This window comes from Trichosurus vulpecula, chromosome 3, assembly GCF_011100635.1.
Source record: "Trichosurus vulpecula isolate mTriVul1 chromosome 3, mTriVul1.pri, whole genome shotgun sequence".
Lineage (NCBI taxonomy): Eukaryota > Metazoa > Chordata > Mammalia > Diprotodontia > Phalangeridae > Trichosurus > Trichosurus vulpecula.
Genome location: NC_050575.1, coordinates 112,355,233 through 112,381,164, shown reverse-complemented (window position 1 = coordinate 112,381,164; position 25,932 = coordinate 112,355,233). Strand labels below are relative to the sequence as shown.

The 25,932-nt window shown below is 39.4% G+C and overlaps 1 protein-coding gene across 1 annotated transcript in view; it reads left to right on the top strand.

The window, feature by feature from the left end:
* EFCAB8 (EF-hand calcium binding domain 8) overlaps positions 1-25,932 on the top strand; it is a 121,002-nt gene that overhangs the window by 5,477 nt on the left and 89,593 nt on the right. Inside the window, exons 4-6 of the mRNA XM_036749787.1 lie at positions 1,151-1,269; positions 18,130-18,233; positions 21,819-21,957. Of these exons, the coding sequence (XP_036605682.1) occupies positions 1,151-1,269; positions 18,130-18,233; positions 21,819-21,957 (362 nt within the window). The remainder of the gene's footprint in view (positions 1-1,150; positions 1,270-18,129; positions 18,234-21,818; positions 21,958-25,932) is intronic.

Sequence of the window (25,932 nt, the reverse complement as noted above, 5' to 3'; positions counted from 1 at the left end):
CAAAAAAACTTCTCTAATTCAATTCAATAAACATTTATTAAATACCTACTTTGTGCTAGTCACATGCTAAGGACACAAAAAGAGGCAAAAGACAGTCCCTGCCCTCCAGGAGTTTGCAATCTAAGATCAAAACAGCCAACCTTGTGTATTACGATTAAAATCACAGACCTTTAGAGCCAGAAAGGACCTTAGAGATGATGGTACAGGAGAATGAATACTGGGTCTGTGGACAGAGGACCTGGGTTGAAATTTCACCTCTGACACTTTTTATTTTCATGACCTTGGGCAGGTCACTTAATTTCCTTGGACTCCAATTTCTTTATCTGTAAAATGAGATGGAGTTAGACTAGACGGGTTCTGAGGTGTCTTCCAACTTTGGATCTAGTATTCTCTAGTCCAGAGTTTCTTAACCCGGGGTCCACAGATTTCCCCAAGGGATCCATTGTTAGATTTAAGAGGGTTTGTGAACTTGGATGAGGAAAAAAAAAATCTTTATTTTTATTAACCTTTGGTTTCCTTTGAAATCTTATGCATTTTATTTTGTACATTTGAAAACATTATTTTGAGAAGGGGTTTATCACTCAAAAATATAAAGAACTCCTGTTCTAGCTCAACTCTGGGCCCACTTAGCCCTCTTTATCTCTCCCTTCCTACCCTAACACCATTTTCATAATCATAAAAATGGAGGCCCAGAGAGAGGAGGAAGGTTGCCATGGTATTATCTGTCTGAGGATTTTTGTCAGGAAAACCCTTTTTAAACCTTTGAGTACCATGTAAATGTGAATCATTGTCCATTGCCCAAGGTCACATATTCCGCTAGTAGCAAGGTGTGGTCTGGACTCTAGGTCTTCTGGACTTGGAATCAGAGCTTTTTCTACCACTTTTCATTAATTCTATAATCACACTATCTGTTCCAGCTCTCATTGTCCATGTTCTTATGAAGAGTAAATTGTCTTCTGAATATGGTTGTGGACTCTGATGTTTTACAGAATCTCTTGTCTTCAGCTTCTTCTCCGAGATGAAGCTACCCCCTTAGTAGCAAATGTCTTTTCTTGGCTACTTTGTCCTTCTAGATGTCCTGGATGTGGCCTCCAATATATAGTAGATGTTTAATAAATACATATTGAATAGATCAATCTCCCATTTTCAGCTTTGAACATGGAAGGTTTTCAAAAGGTGATGAAGGAGACATTTTCATCTGTGACTGATGAAACCCTGGAATCCCTATTCTGGAAGGTGGATGCAGATTGCGATGGATTGGTGACCTGGGTAAGTCTTCATCTCTCCTTGGCAACTAGAGGTGATGGGTGTCAGTGGAGGGAAGTTATTCTTGCATCAGTGAAGATAGCTTTCATTTTTTAAGTAAGAGATTTGTGATAAATTTGACTTTAAATGACTATCACAGGGAGGGCAAGTGGTGAGCAGGCTGCAACATATAACCATGGAGGGATTGTATGATTTGAAAAGAAGATGGCCTGGTCACCTGGTAAGAAACATGGACAGCCAGAGTGCTCCACTGGTACTCTCACAATGTTAGGAGAAATTGAGGAAGGTCTTCAGAGTGTTGAATTGATCCTCTACAGTAAACCAGCTGGATCCAGGACATGGTCAAGAGTCACACAGGATGAATAGGTAGGCATGGATAGGCTGCAATGTGTATCTTTTGAGGAAAGAACTCAATTGAGGGCACGGATCCATTCAAGTAATAACATCCAATTCAACTTGTAACTAAGCTTTTCTTGAAATATGAGCATCATATGGATATTTAGAACAATCTATCCACTATTTCTTCCCCCATTCCCTTTCATCATCTTTGTCCATTTATCCCTATATTTTTGGAGGAAGGAGATAAGCATTTATTAAGCACCTACTATGTGCCAGGCACTGTGCTAAGTGCTTTGCAAACAGTATCTCATTCTATCCTCACAACAACCCTTGGAGGTATGAAAGTGATTCAGTGACTTGCTTAGGATCACATTGTCACGTAGCTAGTAAGAGCCTGGTACTGGATTTGAACTTTGTTCTTCCTGACTGTAGGCCCAACACTATTTGCGGTACTACCTAGCTGTGTGTATTGTCCATTTATATAGTAAAGTAATAGTCAATATGTAAAGTAATTGTCAGTATGTAAACTGCTCCTCTGATCTAGTTTTCTTTATTTGGTGTCCCACTTAGCTTGGGGTAACCTTGGGCAAATCATTTAACCCATTTGGGACTCAGTTTTCTTGTTGTGGTTGTTCAGCTGTTTTAGTCCTGTCCAACTCTTTGTTGTGGCAAAGATACTGGAGTGGTTTGCCATTTTCTTCTCCAGCTCATTTTACAGATGAGGAAACTGAGGCAAACAGGGTTAAATAACTTTGCCCAGGGTCACACACCTAGGAAATTTCTAAGGACAGATTTGAACTCAAGAAGAGATCTTCTATTTGTAAAATGAGGGAGTCATTAGATTTTTATGATCCCTTATCTCTCTCTCTAGCCTATGAAACCTCTCTTTCCATATTGCTTTATATTCCACACATTTGTCATTCTTCTTCCACTAAAATCCTCTAGTGCTGCATCGTGGTATAAATGGGATCCTCAATCTGCAAAGATTATATTAGCAGAGTGAAAATTCTGGTAGATCCTGCCAAACTGAAAGGACGTTATCTATGGGCCTGGTGTCGGGCTATGTGTCTGTCGAGAAAGTCCAGCCTAGCTGAGGCAGAACCCCATCAACAGCTTGGCCATAAGCCTCCAGAGCTGCGCAATCACGATGGTGAAAGGCCTTCAGCTTATGCCTTATGAGAGCAGGTTGAAGTAACTGGGGTTATTTATCCCTGAGAAGAGAAACTCAGTGGGGAAGATAATACTTAAACTATGTGTAAGTATTTGCTATTTTATTGATTTAATTTTTGCATTCTTCTTTAAAATCAAATTAGCTAAGAGTTTATAAATTATTAGTCTTTTAAAAAATACAACTTTTAGTTTTCTTTCTTTCCTTTTTTTGTTTCTAATTTATCTGTTACTCCTTTAGTTTTGTGCTTATTTTAGTTTTTTTTTTTGCTTTTAATTAAAATATACATTCAGTTCATCAATTTGCTTTTTTCTATTTTGTTTATGTATGTTTATAGGCATGTGCTTTTTTCCCCCTGAGGACTGCTTTAGCTGCATTTCAGAAATTTTTTATGTACTTTATCATTACAGCTTTTCATCACATAATAATTATTTCTGTCATTTGATTTTTGAACCATTCATTATTTAGAATTTTGTTGTTAAGTCTTTACTTGGGTCTATGTCTTTCATTTATAGTCCCTGAACCAATGACTATTTTAATTATGTTGTGTTCTGTAAAGGATAAATTAATGATTTCTGCTTTTTTACATTTGTTTGCAGTATCTCTTTGCCCTAATATTAGGTAAATTTTTGTAAAAATTCCATATGGTGCTAAGAGAAGCTTATATTCTTTTGTAGTCTCATTTAGAAGATACCACAAATCTTTTAGCTCTAGGTTTTCTAGCAATTTATTCAATTCCAAATTTTCCTTTTCACCTTTGTGTTAGACTTATCAAAAACTGAGAGAGGGATAGTGAAGTCTCTTGTAACTATTGTGTCACTATGTCATCTTGTAGCTCAGTTAATGTTTTCTTTATGAATTTGGGTGCTGAGGCACTCGGAACATATAAGCTTATTACTGATGTTGATTTGCTTTCTACAGTTCCTTTCAGCATAATATGATTTCCCTGTTCATCCATTTTTATCCATGCTTGTTTTTGCTTTGTCATATAGTATGATTGCAGCTCTTTGCTCTTTTGGATTCACTTGATGCATTAGTAAATTTTTTCCTGTCCCCTCGGTTTTTATTTTGTGTATGTCTTTGTTTTTTAAATCTTTCTTATAAACCTCAGATTTTAGACTTTTGTTTTCTTATCCAATCTGTCATTCTTTTTTGTTTTATTGGATTGTTTAATTCATTCACATTTCAAGTTATGAGAGTTAGGTTTATATTTTCCTCCATTTGTCTCTAATATTTTTTAAGGTTATCTCTCTCCCCTCCCCCCCGCCCCCCACCATTGTAAACAGTACTATGTTTCTTCAGTTACTTTAGCATAATCTTTTTTAGGGGGGGCCTTATTCCCACTGGCTCTCTTCCCCTTAGTCCCTAACTCCCCTCCCATTTGTTACCCCTTTCCCTTTGGGATTTTGCTTATAAGTTCCTTTTCCTTTATTGCTTTTATGTATCTAATTCTTCTCCCCTTTTCTCTTCTTAGTTAGATTCCCCCTTTCTTTCCTCCCCTTCAACTAGTCCAGTTCAATTGTTGTTAAAATTTCATTTTTGCACCCCTTGTCAGAGGATTTCTCTTGCTCTCTTTATTATCCACCATCTCTGTCTACTCTAGATCCTCATTTTTCTGGTTCATGATTCGTATAATTATGTCTATTCTCTATATTCCTCATGGAATTGTAACTTCCAAGGTATCCATCCACTCTGGGTTCTCAACTCCAAATTGTTTCCACCACTTCCTTGTAGAGCTTACCCCAAGGTAAAAAGCTTATCCCTTTTCCACTGTGCCTCACTATCAGAATAATGCTATTTCTTAGAGGTGACATACCCTCCCTGTCCCCACCATGTCACTGATTGTTCAGCCCATAACTGATTTCTACTCTCCCCTGGTTACTTTCTTTTACCCTCTTCTCTCTTGTAGGTACCAGTTACCCCCAACAGTTCCAAATCCACCTCTCTCCTCAGATGGCATGAGTGGTCTTTTCAAGCTCGAAATCCCCCAGACCACACCTATCATAAACATTCCTCACCACTCTTCCCTATTTTCCCCTCCACAATAAAAGCTTTTTCTTGTGTATCACTTTTACATGAGATAATTTCCTCCATTCTTCTTCTCCCTTCCACCTTCTCCTAGGCAGGTATCCCTCTTTCTTTCCTATCCATTTTTTTAAACATCATTGCAACGTAATTGACTTATTTCTGCACTCTCTTTCTATGTAGAATCCTTCTACATGCCCTAATAATGATGAAGTTTTTAAAAGAAATATGTGTGATATTCCCATACAGAAAGGCACACAGTTTATCCTCATTGAGTCCCTTATGATTTATTTCACATTTATCTTTTTATGCTTAAGTCTTATATTTGAAAGTCAAATTTTCTATTCAGCTCTGGTCTTTTCATTAGGAATGCTTAAAAGTCCTCTATTTCATTAAGTATCCATTTTTTTCCTTGAAGGGTTCTGCTTAGTTTTTTAAAAAAACATTATTTATTTATTTAATATTTTTAGTTTTCAGCATTTTTGCAAGAGTTTGAATTACAAATTTTCTCCCCATTTCTACCCTCCCCCCACTCCAAGATGGCATATATTCTGATTGTCCTGTTCCCCAGTCAACCCTCCCTTCTGTCACCCCACTCCCCCCCATCCCCTTTTCCCTTACTTTTTGTAGGGCAAGATAGATTTTTATGCCCCATTGCCTGTATGTCTTACTTCCTAGTTGCATGCAAAACCTTTTTTTTTTTTTTTGAACATCTGCTTTTAAAACTTGGAGTTCCAAATTCTCTCCCCTATTCCCTCCCCATTCACCCTCCCTAAGAAGGCAAGCAATTCAACGTAGGCCACATGTGTATCATTATGCAAAACCCTTCCACAATATTCGTGTTGTGAAAGACTAACTATATTTTGCTCCTTCCTATCCTATCCCCCTTTATTCAGTTTTCTCCCTTGACCCTGTCCCTTTTCAAAAGTGTTTGCTTTTGATTACCTCCTCCCCCTGTCTGTCCTCCCTTCTATTGTCCTCTCCTTTTTTATCTCCCTCCTTTTTATCTTCCTCCTTCTTTCCTGTGGGGTAAGATACCCAATTGAGTGTGCATGTTATTCCTTCCTCAGGTCAAACATGATGAGAGCAAGATTCACTCATTCCCCCTCACCTGCCCCCTCTTCCCTCCCAACAGAACTGCTTTTTCTTGCCACTTTTATGTGAGATAATTTACCCCATTCTATCTCTCCCTTTCTCCCTCTCTCAATATATTCCTCTCTCATCCCTTAATTTGATTTTTTTTTTAGATATCATTCCTTCATATTCAACTCACCCTGTGCCATCTGTCTATATATATATGTATATATATACATATATATGTATATATATACATATGTATATACACATATATATGTATGTATATATATATATATGTATATTCCTTTCAGCTACCCTAATACTGAGGACTCATGAATTATACACATCATATTTCCATGTAGGAATGTAAACAAAACAGTTCAACTTCAGTAAGTCCTTTATGATTTCTCTTTCTTGTACCTTTTCATGCTTCTCTTGATTCTTGTGTTTGAAAGTCAAATTTTCTATTCAGCTCTGGTCTTTTCACTGAGAAATCTTGAAAGTCCTCTATTTTATTGAAAATCCATATTTTGCCTTGGAGCATGATACTCAGTTTTGCTGGGTAGGTGATTCTTGGTTTTAATCCGAGCTCCATTGACCTCCGGAATATCATATTCCAAGCCCTTCGGTCCCTTAATGTGGAAGCTGCCAGATCCTGTGTTATCCTGATTGTTTTTCCACAGTATTCAAATTGTTTCTTTCTGGCTGCTTGCAGTATTTTCTCCTTGACCTGGGAGCTCTGGAATTTGGCGACAATGTTCCTAGGAGTTTTCTTTTTGGGATCTATTTGAGGAGAAGATCTGTGGATTCTTTCAATTTCTATTTTACCCTCTGGCTCTAGAATCAAGGCAATTCTCCTTGATAATTTCTTGAAAGATGATATCTAGGCTCTGTTTTTGATCATGGCTTTCAGGTAGTCCAATAATTTTAAATTATCTCTCCTGGATCTATTTCTCAGGTCAGTGGTTTTTCCAATGAGATATTATCACATTGTCTTCCACTTTTTTCATTCCTTTGGTTCTGTTTTATAATATCTTGATTTCTCATCAAGTCACTAGCTTCCACTTGCTCCAATCTCATTTTTAAAGTAGTATTTTCTTCAGTGGTCTTTTGGACCTCCTTTTCCATTTGGCTAATTCTGCCTTTCAAGGCATTCTTCTCCTCATTGGCTTTTTGGAGCTCTTTTGCCATTTGAGTTAGTCTATTTTTTAAGGTTTTATTTTCTTCATTAATTTTTTGGGGCTCCTTTAGCAAGTCATTGACCTGTTTTTCATGGTTTTCTTGCATCACTCTCATTTCTCTTCCCAATTTTTCCTCTACTTCTCTAACTTGCTTTTCCAAATCCTTTTTGAGCTCTTCCATGGCTTGTTCTTCTCGGAGACTTTCGATGTAGGCTCTTTGACTTTGTTGACTTCTTCTGGCTGTATGTTTTGGTCTTCTTTGTCAGCAAAGAAAGATTCCAAAATCTGAGTCTGAATCTGAGTCTGTTTTCGTTGCATGGCCATGTTCCCAGCCAACTACTTGACCTTTGAGTTTTTCGTTGGGGTATGACTGCTTGTAAAGAGTACTTTGTTCCAAGCTTGAGGGGATGCACTGTTGTTTTCAGAGCTATTACTATACAGCCAGCTCTGCCACAGCAGCACTCCTCCTCCCCCAAGAACCACCAACCTGGACCTGACTCAGATCTTAAGCAGGCTCTGCCCTCCAGTTCAGATCCATCACTTAATTCCTCCCACCAGGTGGGCCTGGGGCTGGAAGCAACTGCAGCCATAGTTTTGTCCTCAGAGCTGCATCACCTCTGCTGCCCCCAGGGTGGTGACCGAACTGTGAACTCCTTTCACTCTGTCCCCGCAGCTTTTCCCACTAATCTTCTCTGTTGTCTTTGGTGTTTGTGGGTTGAGAAGTCTGGTAACTGCCACAGCTCACTGATTCAGGGCGCTAGGGCCTGTTCTGCCCAGCTCCCAGTCAGTTGGTTTGGGTGCAGACCACGCTGGGCTCTGCTCCACTCCGCTTCCAGCTCTGTGCGATAGACCATACCCAGTGACCATCCAGGTTGCCCTGGGCTGGAGCCCTGCTCCCCTGTGCTATTCCATTGATTCTGTAGCTCTAGAATTTGTTCAGAGCCATTTTTTATAGGTTTCTGAAGGGACCTAGGGGAGAACTCTCGCAAGTCCCTGCTTTCCAGCCGCCATCTTGGCTCTGCCCCCCATGCTTAGTTTTTCTGAGTAGGTTATTCTTGGTTGTAATCCAAGCTGTTCTGTTTTCCAGAATATCGTATTCCAAGCTCTCTGCTTCTTTAAAGTGGTAGCTGCTTAATCCTGTGTGATCCTGACTGTGGCTCCATGGTATTTGAATAGTTTCTTTCTTGCTGCTTGAACTATTTTCTCTTTGACCTGGGCGCTTTGGAATTTGGCTATAATATTTCACGAAGTTTTTATTTTGGGTACTCTTTCAGGTGGTAATTAGTGTATTCTTTCAATTTCTATATTACCTCTGTAATGCCAATATGGCAGCACACCTGAAGACTGCTGCTGTGAATAATTTCAAGGTCCAATTGCATAGTATAATAAACTTTCTATTTGTTCAGCAACAAACTAAAGCATTGTTCAATAAAGTAAAGCATAACATTCATAACAACATTAAGGAAAACATATCATCTAATATATATATATATGTATATCTCATAACACTCAGTATGTCATATGGCACATAGTATATATCGTTGCAATCAGTAGCATTCCCCAAAATACTTGTTTACACAATCAGGGGGTCCCAGGCTAGGGTCTTCCCTAGCACAACACATCCTTAAGGGGTAGCAGAAAATACCACACCATCTACCTCTAGGTCACAGTAAGAACATCACACTACACAGCATATGTCATTGCATCCCCCAAATCAGGGGGTCCCAGGCTAGGGTCTTCCCTAGCACAACATATCCTTAAGGGGTAGCAGAAAATACCACACCATCCACCCCTAGGTCACAATAAGAACAATTTTCTTAATCTATACCAAGTGTCCAGGGAAAGTCCTCTTTCATCTTGACTCAAGGTTGACTTCCAAGTCCCATGGCTCTGTGGGCTGACTGCTCTGCCTGAATTCACTCATAGGCAGCTCCCTGCTCCTGCTTCCTGTCTCAGCTCATGGGGACTGCTCCACTCCAAGCTCTTCCTGCTCCTGCCCAACAGCAGGCTCCAGGGGTTTCTGCCCACAGCTTCTGCCTCTGGGAACAAAGCTTAACAGGGCAACAACACACACTACCAGCCCCACCATCTCAATTCACTTCCAAAGTCCAGAGGCTCTGTGTTAACAGCTCAGTTCACTTTAACAGCTCTTAAAAAGGTCTTAAGCTAAGCTGCCTTCCCATGGGCAGGTTTCTGCCCTACAGCTCTATTTGCTTTTATAGCCCAGAAGCTCCTTCAGCAAGTCTCTGCCATCAAAGGTTTTCTCTCTGCTCTCAGAGGTCTCCTCCCAGATCTCAGAGGTCTCCTCCCAACTATCAGAGGTCTTCTCCCAGCTCTCAGAGGTTTCCTCCCAGCTGTTAAAGATTTCCTCTCAGCTCAAAGCTCAAAGCTAATTCTTCTTCTTTGCCTCTTCTCTTTATTCTCATCTTCTCAATGCTGACTCATCCTCTGAACACTAGCTCTCTCAATGAGTGTTTTCTCTTAACACCAGCTCCCTTTATATACAGTTCTAGTTGGCATCTGATTGGCTGAAACTCACTTCACATGTCTGATTGGCTAGAACTCACATACAAGTCTCTGATTGGTTAGAGCTCAATCCAGCAAAAAATCCTCCTTTGCTTGCCATTACACCCTCTGGCTCTGGAATATCTGGTAGTTTTCCTTGATGATTTCTTGGAATCCCTAGACTCTTTCTCTCATCAAAGCATGCAAGTAATCCAATGATTCTTAAATTATTTCTCTTGATTTATTTTCTAGGTCAGTTGTTTTTCATATGAGATATCTCATCTATTCTCTTTTTTCATTCTTTTGGCTTTGTTTTATTGTTTCTTGATGTCTCATGGAGTCATTAGTTTCTACTTGCCCAATTCTAATTTTTAAAGAATTATTTTCTTCATTTAGCTTTTGTACCTCTTTGTCCATTTAGCCAATTCTGTTTTTTAAGGTGTTATTTTCTTCAGTAGTTTTTGCACTTCTTTTGCCAAACTGTTGATAATTTCTTTATAATTTTCTTCTCTTGCTTTCATTTTTTTTTACCTATTTTTCATATATCACTCTTACTTGATTTTGACTTTTTTTGATCTTTGATATTTAACTTTTTTTTAGCTCTTCCAGGAATTCTTTTGGTATTGTGTCCAATTCACATTTTTTCTTTCGAGGCTTTGCTTGTAGCTGTTTTGACTTCACTGTCTTTTTCTGAGTTTGTGTCTTGACCTTTCCTGTCACCATAGTACCTTCTTATAGTCTGGTTCTTTTTTTGTTGTTTGTTCATTTTTCTACCCTGTTTCTTGTTTTGGAACTTTATGTTAATGTTGGTCTCTGTTCTTAGTATGGTGGGGGAGGGGCTCTGTTTCAAACTTCAGGCTTTTTTGCACTGCTATTTTCAGAGCTAGTTCTGGGATTTGGGGAGTTTTTGGCACTTCCAAGATGTTGTGATCTGGGGAGAGTGTTCACTGCTCTATCGGTATGCACACTGGTCCTTACCCAGGAAAAGGCCCTGATCCCTTGGGACTGGAAGTGATACTGCCTCTCAGGGCTTCCACTCCCTCTTGACTGAAAGGGCTCCTTTCTGCCCTTGAACTATGACCCAGAAGTGGGTATAGGCAATAGAGCTGCTGGATAGCATCTTGTCCTGCATCAAATGCTCCCACAGGGGACCCCTGTAATCTCTTTTGAACCAGTTGCCATGTTCTCTTACTATCTCTGGCTTGAGAGCTACTAAAACTTCTGCTGCTTCTATCACCGCCATCTAGTCCTACCACTGGTAGTTCATCTATATGGGCTCTGGGCCAACCTCCTCCCCCATGTCTCAGATCTCTCTTTCTGACCTCCTATATCATCCTGGGATCTGCCACTCCAGAATTTGACTTGAGGTATTATTTTAAAGTTGTTTGGAGGGGAATGTTGGGAGAGCTCAGCTGAGTGCTTTTCTACTACACCATCTTGTCAGACCCCCAGAAGTTGCAGCTTCTAATTAAAACTTTGATGAAGAAGAGCCCATGACTATCCTGAAAAAGCTCATTGCACTTTGGATAGCTCTAATTGTAAGGAAGCTTTTTCTTATATAGAACCTAAATTTAGCTCTTTGTAACTTCCAATTATGGTTGCTAAATCTTCCATCTGGGACTTAACAGAACAAATCTAATTCCTTTTCCACATTCAAAAGTCTTAAAGATTACAATTATGTTCTTCCCCTACCCCCCTCCAATTCTTTTCTTCTCCAGGCTTTTAAACATTGCTGGTTCCTTCAACCCATCCTCCTATGGCGTGTCTTCTTGTGTTCCTGGTGTCCCTCTTCTGGATACACCTAAAATGTGGCCCAGAACTATAGATAGCCCTGTGGACTTGAGTTATAATGGAATTATTACCTCCCTTCTTGAGGATATCGTGCCTCCCAATGCAGTCCAGGATAGCATTAGCTTTTCACCTTTGTCGAGGTGTAACAGGCGTATGTCGCAATATTGTCTCAAAAGAATTCAGACTCAGACTGTCTCCAAACCAAGCAAGGGCATTTTATTCAGTATAAGGCACCCAGTGGGCCCTATTCCTTAAGGGAAATAGGTGCTCCACTGGAGTGGAGCATGAGGTTTATATAGAGCAGAAAATACTACCAAACATCCTGCATCTGGTCCAAACCATAATCACTTAGTCATGAAAGCAAAGTGGAGCTGCACATGTGGCTACCTATAACGCATACAGAAAAGGCCACTACCGGGGGAGAAACCGCAATGCAAATGATGTTATAATAAGATGAGGGTCACCTCAAGGTGAGCCAAGATGGATAATGAGCAGGTGTTGCTCTAGGGAAAGTCCCTTCTGTGGTTTTATGGCCAATAGCCTATATATGGGTAATGCATTCATTGGTTAAAATGTTTATCTAGGGTGACAGGTGGTTCCTTATTGTCTAGCAATTATTGTTGACACATTTGTTGCTAACATTGCTACCCCCATCACCTTCATGTCATAGCACTGACTCACATTAAACGAATTTCTGGTTACTAGAACCTTCAGGACTATCTGCCACGCCCATCGGAACTGCTGTCTGCCTGTTTCTCCCATCCTGGGCTCGAGAGAATGATATTCTGAATCTGAGTATTTGTCCTTACTACATTTAATCATTTTAGATTTTGCCTACTGTTCTAGTTTGTTGAGATTCTTGTGGATTCTAATTTTGTCATCCAGCATGTTAGCTGTCCCTATAGGTTTTATGCCATCTGTAGATCTGACAAGTATGACATATATGCCTTCATCTAAGTCACAGATAACAATATGAAGTGGAAGGGAAGGGAAGATGAAAGGGATATGCTTTTATAGAGTGCCAGACGCTGTGCTAAGCATTTTGTTATCTCATTAGAGAACTATGAATGGTCAATAGGCAATAGACATTTATTAAACACCTACTATGTGCCAGGCACTGTGCTAAGCACTGGGGATACAAATATAAAAAGAGAAAGACAGTTCCTGCCCTCAAGCATCTTATAATGTAATAAAGAAAGCACACAAAAAGCAGGGGGCAGGGGGGAAAGTACCTGGCTCAAGGGTTGGTGGAAAATTCAGAGAAGTCCCTGAGTAATGCAGCTAAGTGAGAAATGAGAAGTAATGAGAAATGAGAAGCAAAAATTCCTCCGGGCTTATCCCTAGAGAGCTCTCCAAGTTGACATCAACCCATTAATAACTACTTTTTGGGTCCAGTTCTCCCAATTCCAAATACACTGAATTATACTATCATTTAGCTGATAAGTTACCCTGTCTGAAAAAAGAAGTTAATCTGTCATGACCTGTTCTTGATGAATCCATACCGGCTTTTAGTGATCATTGCTTCCCTTTCTAAGTGCTCACAAACTGTCCTTTGAATACTATATGTAGCACACCCTTTGGGATCACCTCCCAAATTCACATTTGTACTTGTATTGGCAGGTTGAGTCCCCAGAGGGTGCTTACTACCTCAGGTTCTAGGGGCAACCCTGTGGGTTCCTACTTCTAGCTCCTTAGCCCCCACTGGTGAATGAATAGTCAGCCAGTAGACTCGGTTAGCTCTTATTAAAGATTTTTTACTGGAACAGCATAGCATGAACAGTAGTTACAAAACATTCTCCCCCCAAACCTCGGGCATACCATCCAACAAAAATATATAGAATGTAGTGGACACAGACCTAAGGAATAGTGGTAGCGAGGCACATATATAGGGTTCACATGTCAGCAAAGCAACTCACAGCTCCAGAACAGCAGGACCTTGATTTCACATGGAGCTCACTGTTTTATCTAATTTTAATCATGCTTGTCAGACTATGCTTAGCTTTACTCTTCTCTATGCTGTTTTGTGATGGAGTGGTTATTTGCCTCCAAGTTTCTTCTTTCTACTTTAGTAAATGGTTATTCCTTGTTGATAAGATTGCCTTGTTGTTACTTCTTCTTTTTTCTTTAAAGCATTAAATTTCATTTTATTGTTCTTTTGGTTGACATTATTATAGTTATTGCTTATATTATTTTCCTACTTCTTTCTTCACCTTCTGCTATTCCTTTTTTGTCATAAATTTTATTTTATTTTTAATAGTATTTTATTTTTTCCCAATTACATTATGTCAAGACAATTTTTAGCATTCATTTTTACAAGATTTTAAGTTCCAAATTTTTCTCTCTCCATCCCTTCCAAAAGTGGTAGGCAATTTGATATAGGCAATAAATGTGCTATCATGTAAAACATTTTCATATTAGTCACAGTTGTGAAAAAAGAAACAGTTCAAAAGAAAAAAAACATGAAAAGAATAAAGTTAATGAAAAAAATGTGCTTCAATCTGGATTCAGAATTCATCAGTTCTTTATCTGGACGTGGATAGCATTTTCCTTTGTGAGTCCCTTGTATTTGGCTTGGATCATTGTCTTGCTGAGAAGAACTGAGTTATTCATAATTGATCATCACACAATGTTGTTGATACTATGTACAATGTTTTCCTGGTTCTGATCATTTTACTTTGTGTCAGTTCATGCAAGTCCTTCCAGGTTTTTCTGAAATCTGCCTGTTCGTCATTTCTTATTGCACAATAGTATTCTATTACATTCATATACCACAGCTTGTTCAGCCATTCCCTAATTCATGGGCGTCCCCTCGATTTCTAATATTTTGCTACCACAAAAAGGGCTGCTATAAATTTTTTTTCACATGTAGGTCCTTTTCCCTTTTTTATGATCTTTTTGGGATGGAGACCTAGTAGTGGTATTGCTAGATAAAGGGTATGCACAGTTTGGTTGCCCTTTGGGCATAGTTGCAAATTGCTCTCCAGAATGGTTAGATCATTTCACAACTCCTCCAACGGTGGACCAGTGTTCCAATTTTCCCACATCTTCTCCAACATTCATCATTTTCCTTTTTTGTCATATTAGCCAATCTGATAGGTGTTGGGTGGTACCTCAGAGCTGTTTTAATGTACATTTCTCTAATCAAAAGTGATTTAGAACACTTCTTCATTTGCCTAGAGATAGCTTTGATTTCTGCATTTGAAAACTGCATGTTCATATCCTTTGACCATTTATTAATTGGGGAATGGCTTGTATTCTTATAAATTTGACTCAGTTCTCTATATATATTTGAAAAGAGAGGGTGCTATCAGAGATACTTGCTGTAAAGATTGTTTCCCAGCTTTCTGCTTTCCTTCTGATCTTGGTTGCATTGGTTTTATTTGTACAAAAGCTTTTTATTTTAATATAATCAAAATTATGTATTTTACATTTTATCATGCTCTCTATCTCATGTTTGGTCGTGAATTCTTCCCTTCCTAATAGATCTGAGAAGCAGACTATTCCTTGCTTTTCTAATTTGCCTATGATGTCACCCTTTATGTCTAAATCATGTACCCATTTTGACCTTATATGGGGTGAGATGTTGGTTTATACCTATCCTATTGTTTTCCAGTTTTATCAGTAGTTTTTGTCAAATAGTGAGTTCTTATCCCAAACGATGGGGTCTTTTGGGTTTATCATACACTAGGTTTCTGTGGTCATTGACTACTATGTCTTGTGTATCTAATCTATTTCACTGTTCCACCACTATTTCTTAGCCAGTACCAAGTAGTTTGATGATTACTGCTTTATGATATAGTTGGAGATCTGGTATTGCTAGGCTACTGTATTTTTTTCATTAATTCCCTTGATATTCTTGACCTTTTGTTCTTCCAGATGAATTTTGTTGTTAGTTTTTCTACCTCTATCAAATAAATTTTGGTAGTTTGATTGGTATGGCACTGAATAAGTAAAATTAACTTTGCGCAGAATTGTCATTTTTATTATATTGGCTTGGCCTACTGAAGAGCAATTGATATTTTCCCAATTATTTAGATCTGATTTTATTTGTGTGTTAAGTGTTTTATAATTGTGTTCATATAGTTCCTGGGTTTGTCTTAACAGCTAGACTCCCAAGTAGTTTATATTGTTTGTTATTTTAAATAGAATTTCTCCTTCTATCTCTTGCTGCTGGGCTTTGTTGGTCATATAAAGAAATGCTGATGATTTATGTGGGTTTATCTTATGTCTTGAAACTTTGCTAAACTCGCTAATTATTTCAAGTGGTTTTTTAGTTGATTCTCTTGGGTTCTCTAAGTATGCCCTCATGCAAAGAGTGGTAGTTTTGTTTCAATTTCTTTTTCTTCTCTTATTGCTATAGTTAACATGCCTAGTACTATATTGAATAATAGTGGTGATAATGGACATCCTTGCTTCACCTCTGATCTTATTAGGAAGCCTTCTAGCTTATTCCCATTACAAATAATACTTGCTGATGCTTTTAGACAGATACTGCTTATCATTTTAAGGAATGCTCTCTATTGTTTCGAATAGAAATGAGTCCTGTATGTTGTCAATTCAAACAACTCAATGTCCTTTCTGAGTTCTTCCATGAGTTTTCCCTGGGCTTGAGACCACTTCCCATTTTTAATTTGAGGTTTTGACATTGTTAGTTTTTTCTGAGTCTTTTTCTTGATCTTCCCTGTCATCATAATAACTTTATATGCTCAGATTCTTTTTTTTTGTGTTGTCATTGTTGCTTTTTGCTCATCTTTTTTGGCCTTTTTCCTTTCTAATTTGAACTCTGCTCCCAGGGTGGAAGGGACACACTGTCTCAGGCTTCTTGTACCAGGAGCTGCAGGTCCTGGCTGTTTACCTGGTGCTGTACCGATGTTGCCCTGAGACCCACAGGGGATCCTGTTTTTGGTACTAAACTGAGGGGGCCTGGTGGGGCGTAGCTGATGCGTAGGGGTCTGCTAGCTTACCTGGTGCTGAGTTGGGTTCCTAGTGCTGGTGTCTTTAGTGTGCTGAGGCCAGTGGGGGGTGTTTCTGTGTTTCCCTGGAAATACACTGGAGCACAAAGTGGTCTGGCCACTGGTGGCTGCCAGCACTGGTAGGGTTGATACCTACCTGTTTGCCCCAGGCCATACTGAAGCAGGTAGTGGTTCTTGGAACTGGAGTCTGCCATTCCCCTGGCTATGCTGAGGGATGTGTGTGTGTGGTGGGGGTGGTTCTGGTGTTCCCATTTGTTTGCTCCACCACACTGGGGCTCAAGATCTGCTGCTGCTTTGCTGAGGTAGGGCTTCGTGCTGGCTTGCTGGGATGCTGTCTGTCTTGGATTTTGTTCTCCTTTTACCTGAGCGAGATGGACCTTTCCTACTGATCTTCCAAGTTTCTCAGGCTCAAAGATTGTTTCACAGCATCTTTTTGCTCGTTTTGCTATTCCAGGATTTGTTTTGGGGCACTATTTTATGGCTTTTAGAGGTGAATATGGGAGACTTATGGCAATTTACTACTTATTCCTTACTCTACCATTTTGGCTCTCAGAGAAAGTATTGTTCCTTTTACTTTTAAAAATAATTTTTAGTTATTTGTTTTTGCATCTCCTTCATTTTCCAATTTATTCCTCTCCTCCTTCTCAAGGAGTCATCCCCTATAACAGAGAATAAAAAAAGAAAAATACAGCCCAGCCAAAGCATACAATGCATTGAAAAAGTCTGACATTATATGCAGTTTACCACAACCTTACTCCTCCACCTCTGCAAAGATGAGGAGGTGTGAAATGCCTTTTCGTATCTATTCTTTGTGGCTAACTTTAGTCACTATAATTTTATAGTATTCAGTTTTGATTGTTTTGTTGTTGCTACTTTTCCTTTTTACATTATTATTATCATTGTGTATGTTGTTTTTCTGGTTCTGTTGATTTCAGTTTGCATCAGTGTATATCTTCTACCTTTTGTAGGATCAGATTATCGTTAAGACAAGTCAATAATTAAGAGAAGTTACATGGAGGTAAACATCAATTGAATATGAGGATATTTCTAACAATCAGTGCTATTAAAAAACAAGATTGGCTGCTCAGAATATGGTGATGCCTGGAAATATTTATCAGGTTAATTCTCTAGTTGGAGATAAAAATGGAATTCTTACTTCAGATATAGTTTGGTCTAGGTAATCTCTGAGGGAGGCCCTTTCCCACTCTGAGATCCTATGATTTTATTGCTGCTGCTAATTCCACCATGAACATTAACTTTTAAAATGCTCAGGTTGTGGAGCAACACTAAACCGAAATGTTTTGTATCTTGGCTTATTCTCCTTGAAGACATGGTGTAGAGATCAGTGAATTCCAGGGTTTTGTAAGAAGGGAGTAGTGATTACTTCTTTAAGCTTGCCTGATACTACCAGAAGTTAATATAAATGCATGAATGAAAAAAAATTATTGAGTTTACTGTTCCCAGGGTGGTGGCACATGATATGGGGGATGCTGAGGCTGGCAGTTCTTTTGTGCTTGGGAGTTCTGAGCTGCAGTGGGCTAAGATGGTTGGGTATCTGTATACAGTCTGGCACCAGTATGGTGAACTCCCAGGAATAGGGGGCTCCCACCTTGCATTAGAAGGAGCTAACCAGCCCAGGCACAGGTCAAAACTTCCATGCTGATCAAAAAAGAAGTGGAAGCAGGGCCATGAATAGCCTCTGCACCTCCAGCAGGGTGACAGAGGGATACTCAGTCTTTAAAAAAAAAAAAAAGAGTTCTAAGTTGCTAATGTTTTCTTCCCTTATGCTTTTCCCTTGATTTAGCGCAAGTATCTCGATCACCTGATGCGGGAGTTCAAAGGGAAGGAAGAGAAGAGGAAAGGCCAGTATCGATTGCGTCTCCAACCTCCTATGAGGATTGTTCCACTGTAAGAAATCTTAAGTCCTCCTCTATAGGTTTAGAAAATAGCCTAAACTCAGAAAAGCTTTTGTACTGAGGGATCATTATGTAGTGGAAAGAACAATGAACCCAGTCAGATATCCCGTCTCTATTGTTTCCTCAAGGTGAGATGTTGGACAAGTTATAACTTCACGGAATTTTATTTTCATTCTTATCCAAATGAGCGTGATGTCACTTTCATTACTCACCTTATGAGCTATACAAAGCTCTTTCTTCATTATCCCCACTTGACAGATGAAGAAACTGAGGCATCTCTACAGTGACAATTTTGGCATAGGATAGGCCAGGAGGAGGTCCATAATTGAGAGCAGGTGTAATGATCACAATTTATTTTTAGCAACTAGGAACTATGGGCTGAGGCAGAGGAGTAGAGGCATGTTTAAATAGAACAAAATGACCCAACAAGTTTTTTTTCAATAGAAATTCAAGGTGATATAAGGAGAGAGAGAGCTCTCACAACTGGCTGGATCAGGGAAGGGGGCTCCTGAGCTGATCCTTGGGGGAAGAGAAGGATGAGAGGGGAGGACAGGGATAGATCCAGACATAGAGATGTATTATCATAATATGTGAAGGCAAGAAATGGAGAGTCAACTTCAGGGAGAAAATTGACATGGAAGTCGAGGAAGAAGAGAGTATGGTGATAATCACTAGCTTTTCTCTAGCCCTCTAAAGTTTGCAAAGTGCTTTACAATTAGAACCCATGTTACTACCTTAGGAGTGGCGTCTGAAAGATGAAGTGACTAAGGAAATAAAGGTTCAATCTTCTGAGCATATCGAATTATTAAGCAATGCATGCCGGTTGCCCAATAAACTGGGATCAGACCTCCTCAGCTTAGGCCTGGACCCTAGATACAGAGGAAAACAGGCTTTAATACATTAAAAACAATAATCAGATTAGGCCCATTAATTGCAAGGAAATTATTAACCAGGATACAACATTAGGTAATCTCATTTCTAATTGGAGGAAAGATTAGCGACTTTCCAAGTAGGAAGTGGGAGAGTGAATGGCTGTAATTCCCTGAAATCAGAAAAAAGAGGTATCCCACTCCCCTCAGAGGCACATGGAAACAATAACTGATGGATCAGCATGGGGCAGTTTTCAAGTAAGACATAGGGGTTGCTTGAGGTGCACAATTGTGCATTGGTCTTTGGATTTTGACTGGGTTTCTGGTCAGCACAACCTAGGCCCTTAGTTAAGAGTCTCTAAATAGCAGGTAGGGATGGTCCAGCTTGCCAGCCACGCAGGGCTAGGTTCAAACAATGCAATGAGGTTTTCTCCCAATTCCGACAACTGAATAAAGTTTTCTCACAGGGCAGAAGTTGGACTAGACCCATAGTTAAATAGAAAGGGAACTGAGCTCACTCCAGAATTGAGTTACAAGATGGAGTCAATGTGTTTCATTCAATTTCCACAATTAATCACTTGCTGTCCTAATCCCTTCAAATCCCTCCCTACACAGGACTAGGAGTTGGGAGACCCAAGTTCTAGTCATATTACTACTGTTACCTAGCTGATGACAGAATCAGGTTACAAAAAGAGCCTGACAGGCTGGAAAGACGGACCGCATCCAGCAGGATGAGACACAATGGGAATAAGTGCAAAATCCTGCACTTAGATTCACAAAAATCAACTGCAGCAGTATGAGATTGGGATATGTTGCTGGGAGCAGTCTGTATGACAAAGGCTTGAGAATTTTAGTCTCCTCAACATGTGTGAGCTAGAAAAGTTAATTAAATTTTAGGTGACAAAGAAGTGGAGTGTCCCAAATGAGGGACTCACTGGTGGTCTCATTGGACTATGTTTTGGTCAGACTACAACTGGAAAGAATGTTGTGTTTCATTCTGGGTAACACCTTTTAAGTGGGACATTCACAAACTAGTGCTTGTCAATAGAAGGAAAAATAGGATGGTGAGAGGACTTGGCAACAATGAAAATCACCTGTAGGAATGGACGATGTTTAGCCTAGAGCAGTGGTTCTCAGAATATGGTTCACAGACTCCTGAGGGTTCCTGAGACTCTTTCAGGGAGTCCTTGAGGTAAAACCTTTTTTTTAAATGAAAAAATAAAAGCATTTGTTAAGCATTTACTATGTATATAGTAAATCACTGGGTATATAAATTGAAAGGCAAGAGTCCCTATTCTTAAGGAATTCACAGGGAGACAGCATATATGGAAGCTTTCAGTTACAAGGTAGATGGAAAGGTCTCATGGCCCTTAGTTTACAGTGTCAAAGAAGATAGTAACCTCTTAAAATTTTTTTAAAAATATGTTTTTATTGATTTCTTTATTTTTATATTCTCACTGTTTTACCCAGTCATAATTCTTTTTAAATGAATACTTTAAAATTTATCAATTTTTATTTCTATTATGGTAAATATAGATAGTTATGACTCACGTAAACAAAAGCTCTTTGGGGTCCTCAATTTTTAAGAGTGTATAAAAGGGACCTCAATAATTTTTAAGAGTGTAAAGAGGTTCTGAGACCAAGAAGTTTGAAAATGGTGGGCACAGAGAATAGAAGACTTTGCTGGCGGTGGATATGATTCAAGTCCTCTAAATACCTGCAGGGCTGTCAGTGTGGGAGAGGGATTTAACTTTGTCTTCTTGGGGGAATAACAAGGACAAGTCTGTGATCCTAAAGTACCAATTCACTCTAGTAAGTTCTCTATTCTGTTGTTCTCTAGTGGGGTTACTCTACGGGAGACATTGTTAAGTCAAGAAGGCTACTGATGGAACACATCTCCTTGTAAGATATTGAGTTCCTTGTCAGTAGAGATCTTTAAGCAGAGGATAGCTTCAGATGTTTTAGAGGGAATTCATTCTTAACTTAGGAATTGGATGAGACAATCTTTGAGTTTCTTCCCCGTTGAAGATTCTCTTATTTACCTTTCTCTCATTCATCTAAATCTGTAGTTAGCTTTCCCAAGCAGGCTGCAGGGAAATTGGAATTGTTCCTAAATTCCTCCTTCTCTACTTTTATCTTTCTCTTGTGATGGGATTGCCAGGATTCCTATACCTTCCCTCACCTCTACCCTTTCTCTGCCTACCACTGAAACACATTCCATTCCTAATATCTTTGTAACAAGTGTGGTAATTGGAATGCCATTTCAGAACTCATTTTGTATTCATTACAGTATATTTTTCCATATTTAGTGCCTCATTTCCAATGGAAAAGGGTTTATAAAATTTGTCATTCCTTTATTCCCACAACTTGTTGTATTCCAAAGCAATTACATGACAAATTTGCTGCTTTCTCTAGATTCTCATCAGGCAAAGACCATAGATGGGTTCTGTTTTTCTCTCTCCAATGTGTATAATCCATAGATTGTAAGTCTCAGTTAAATAAAACTAAGGGAGGGATGGGGAGGAAGGGTAGAAGAGGCTGTGAAGGACCTTTACAAAACCAGTTGAATTTCTTCTTTTTTTTTCTCTGACAAGAATCCTCTTGCTTGTTTTATTCCCCCTCTCCTCTTCTGCAACCTTGTGGTGTGATTTTTTTTTTCATTCCATATTCTTTCTTTCTTTTTTTTTTTAATCTGTTTTCTCATCCAGGAATCATGGACATGAGATTGTGAAGTTGCAATTCTTAGCCAGTCAGCTCAAGGGATCAACTGGTCGCTTCCTTACTGTCACCAAAGACGGGATCCTTCAGTTCTGGGATGAAACCTTCAGGCTGCTCCGGACAGTCCATGTAATTCAATTCAGTACAGTTCAACAAGCTTTTATTAAATGTCTACAATGAGCAAGTCACTATGCTTGGGACACAGGAACAAAACCAAAACAGTCCCTTCTCTGAAGGAGCTTGCATCCTGTTTGAGGATATGGACGGGGAGAGCCAACATGTGCAGAATTAGGCATAAAACAATATAATTTAAGGAGGGAGAGAGCACTCACAACTGGGAAGATCAGAGAAGGTGGCTCCTGAGCTGATTCTTGAGGGAAGAGAAGGACAAGAGGGGAGGACAGGGTCAGAATGCTTTCCAGACATAGGTGATGTCTTGTCATAATACCTGAAGGCAGGCAATGGAGAATCAGTTTCAGAGAAGCCAAGAAAGAAGGGGGTATAATATCAATGTTGTTGTTCCATCCTTTCGGTCATGTCTGACTCTTCCTGACTACGTTTGGGGTTTTCTTGGCAAAGACACTGCAGTGGTTCGCCATGTCCTTCTCCAACTCATTTTACAGATGAGGAAACTGAGGCAAACAGGGTTAAGCGACTTGCCCAGAGTCACCCAGCTAGTAAGTGTCTGAGGCCAGATTTGAACTCGGGAAGATGAGTCTTCCTAACTTCAGGCCCAGCACTCTATCCATTATGCCGCCTGTAATGACAATAGTTAACATTCATACAGCACTCTAAGGTTTGCAAAGTGCTTTGTCAATATCTCATTTGATCATCACAACAACCCTGGGGAGCAGGTGCTATTATAATCCCCATTTTACGGGCGAGGAAACTAAGGCAGACAGAAGTTAAGTAACTTCCCCAGTATCTGAATTTGGATTTGAACTCAGATCATCCTGATTCCAGGTCTAGCAGTCTATCCATTGTACCACGTAGCCACCTAGAAGGTTGGGGTGGTGAAAAATGTCAAAGAGTGCAGAGAGGTCAAGGAAGGAAGATTAGGAAAAGATTAACATCAGCAATCTTGGGGAGAGTTGTTTCAGCTGAGGGATGGGTTCAGAAGACAGATTTTAAGGTTGTAAAGCTGTGGTTCTTCTTTAGAACCAAAGGAAGAAGAGGATAGGTAAAGATGTGCGGGAATTTTGAGGCATGGGGCAGTGGAGATAGGGAGTTCACAGCAGATGGTCTTGATTTTCTCTGCAAAATTGGGGGTAAAGATATCTGCTGGGAGCCTAAGAAAAGAAGGTTTTAGGCAACTGAGGAGAGAGGGCTAGAGAGGAACCTTCATATTTGTGGCCAATTTGTGTTGAACAAATCAGGGACATCAAAGAACCAGGTAGTTCAATTCAACAAATACTAATTAGTTAATTAATCAACAAAAATTAAAATTTATTATTTATTTGTTATCAGGCAGCTATGGGGCACAGTGGGCACAGTTCTGGGCCTCAAGTCAGGAAGAGCTGAGTTCAAATGTGTCCTCAGACACAATTTCTGTGTGACCCCGAGGAAAGTCACTTAACTTCACTGTTTGCCCTAGTTTCCTCAACTATATATAAAATGGGGACAATCATAACCCTGTGAGCACCCAATGAGATAATATTTCAAAAGTGCCTACCACAATGCCTGGCAGCAGTGAGGAACCTGCAGGCTCTAGGCCACATGTGGCCTTCTAGGTCCTTGGGTTCAACCTTTTAACTGAGTTCAAGTTTTACAAAACAAATCCTTTTATTAAGGGGATTTGTTCTGTGAAGTTTGGATTCAGTCAAAGGGCCTCACTTGAGGACCTAGAGGGCCATGTGTGACCTCGGGCCAGGCCGCAGGTTCCCCGCCCCTAGCCCATAATAGACTACATATAAATGCTTATTCTTTTTCCTCCTCTTTCTTATTAAGTGACTCATAAAACCCTATATTCAGTATTTGGTGCTACAAAGGCAAAAACAAGACAATCCCTGCCTTCGAGGAAGGGGTGGATAGAGCATGTATGAAGATAATAAATAGAGAGAGGTGATGGCCTGAACTAGTATGGTGACTGTTCATATTAAAAGACATGGACTGAGAGTAGAGTTGCCTTGGAGGGAGAATGAGCAAGATTTGGCAATTGATTAGATAGGAAGACTCCGGGCTGATTCCAAGGTTATGAATTTGAATGCCTTTAAGGATCATAGAATCACATAAATTTAAGAGCTGGAGGGACCTGAGACTATCAAGTTCAGCTTCCTCTTTTTACAGATGAGGAAATTGAAATCTAGTTAAGTGATTTTTTCAAGGTTTGACATTATGAGTAGGCAGGATTTGAGCCCAGACCTTCTGACTCTGAGGCCAGTGTTTCCCTCATCGTACTGTTTGGTTTCTTGATAGTGTTACCCTCTAAAAAAATTGTTGTTTGTCCTTTTCTGTGGAAGAGGACAGATTACATCATGGGGTGATGTCTTGACTTGCTTGTGAATTGGATTTCAGCTAGGTAGAATTTTGCAAAGGTCTCACTTTCAAGGAAGATTGGAGGAGGGGAAATTTTAAGGTGGGGAAGATAATTTCTATTTGGGGATAAAATCATGAATGAATGAATCATATTCATAGTTTTGTGATTCATTCATTGTGATTCATGGTTTTGTGATTCATTCACAATAATAGAATCTGACTTTAAAATAATACAATCTCCTTAGTCATAGCTCCTGTCCTGGAGGAACTTAAGAGTTAATACGAAGATGACGCAGATCAGTATGTTCAACACCCAACCCTCTAGTTCTTTTTTCCTGAATTTTAGCCAGTGGGAACAGAGGCAAACATTTAGGGATATAGAAATATTTGTCAGTGGCAAACATATAGGAGTATGGGAAGAAAACCAATGATTCTCTAGAGATGGAACATTTATTTTAAATGTGTTGTGAACACAATTGCTTTTATAGGCCTTGTATAATTGAGATGAGTTTTATAATGATTTCTGTTCAGTATTTCTGGGCACATCCCTTCAGGACCAGGAGGGAACCAATAACATCATCCCATATTTAGGGAGGAAACTGAAGTCTATAGGAACCAGTCTAAATTTTTGTGTTGTGTCAAGACAGAGTTGTGATTAGCATGGGCAGTTCCCAAACTTTGAGTATGCTGAGGGAGCTTATCTTCTGCTTCCCTTCTTTCTGTGGAGGGTTCTGGGAAGAAGGAACTCTAGGTCAGGGCTTCCCTCCTTTATTGCCTTTCCTGGAATCCTCACAGCAAACCTTGGTCACAGAGAGAGGATGGTGAGTGAGTACTGTTCCAAGATCAGTCCTTGGAATTCTTCCTGGTTCAAAAGTAAGAAACATTGTTTTTATTAACCAGCAAACATTTATCAGGCACTCCCTATGTACTAGCATTGTATTAGATACTGAAGAGGATACAAAAGAAATAAAAAAAATATGATTCCTGTCCTCAGGATGTTTTTCACCTGGTCAAAGAGAGGCAGACACAAACAGATGACATAGCTTGCTCCCCTGCTTATCTCTTGCCACTTTTATCTCCCTTAACCACCTTTTATTCCCTACCCCTTTAACTTAGTATAACACTGCCATGTTAATATTCCTCAAAAACTGCTTTTATTATGAAGTTCCCCTGTTCTAGGGCTTATATTAGCTCTCTATAACTCATCAGGTTAAAAAAAAGTAATTGTATTAACAACACATTCTCATCAAACATTTTAGGCTCTACTCTACTTTCTCAGTCTTATTTCTTATCTCCCAGACTGGGTCCCCTCCACTACCCTCAAGTGGGCCTCCACATTGTGCCTTATTTAGACCTTACCCATTATCGTGTTGGTGCCTTTGCTCATGCTATTTCCCACCCTTGGAATGGCCTGTTGCTATCCCTGTGTGTATCCAGATCCTACTTTCAGGGTCTAGCTTTAAGACTCATCTGCATGAAGAAAAAAAGACTCATTTGCATGAAATCTTCCTTTGAAATTTTTTTTATTCTAAATTGAAAAAACATCAAATAAAATGAACATTTCAATATATAAATGAGAGCAGATGAGGATTATATATGACTCTGCAAATCTCTATTAGATACAGCTTG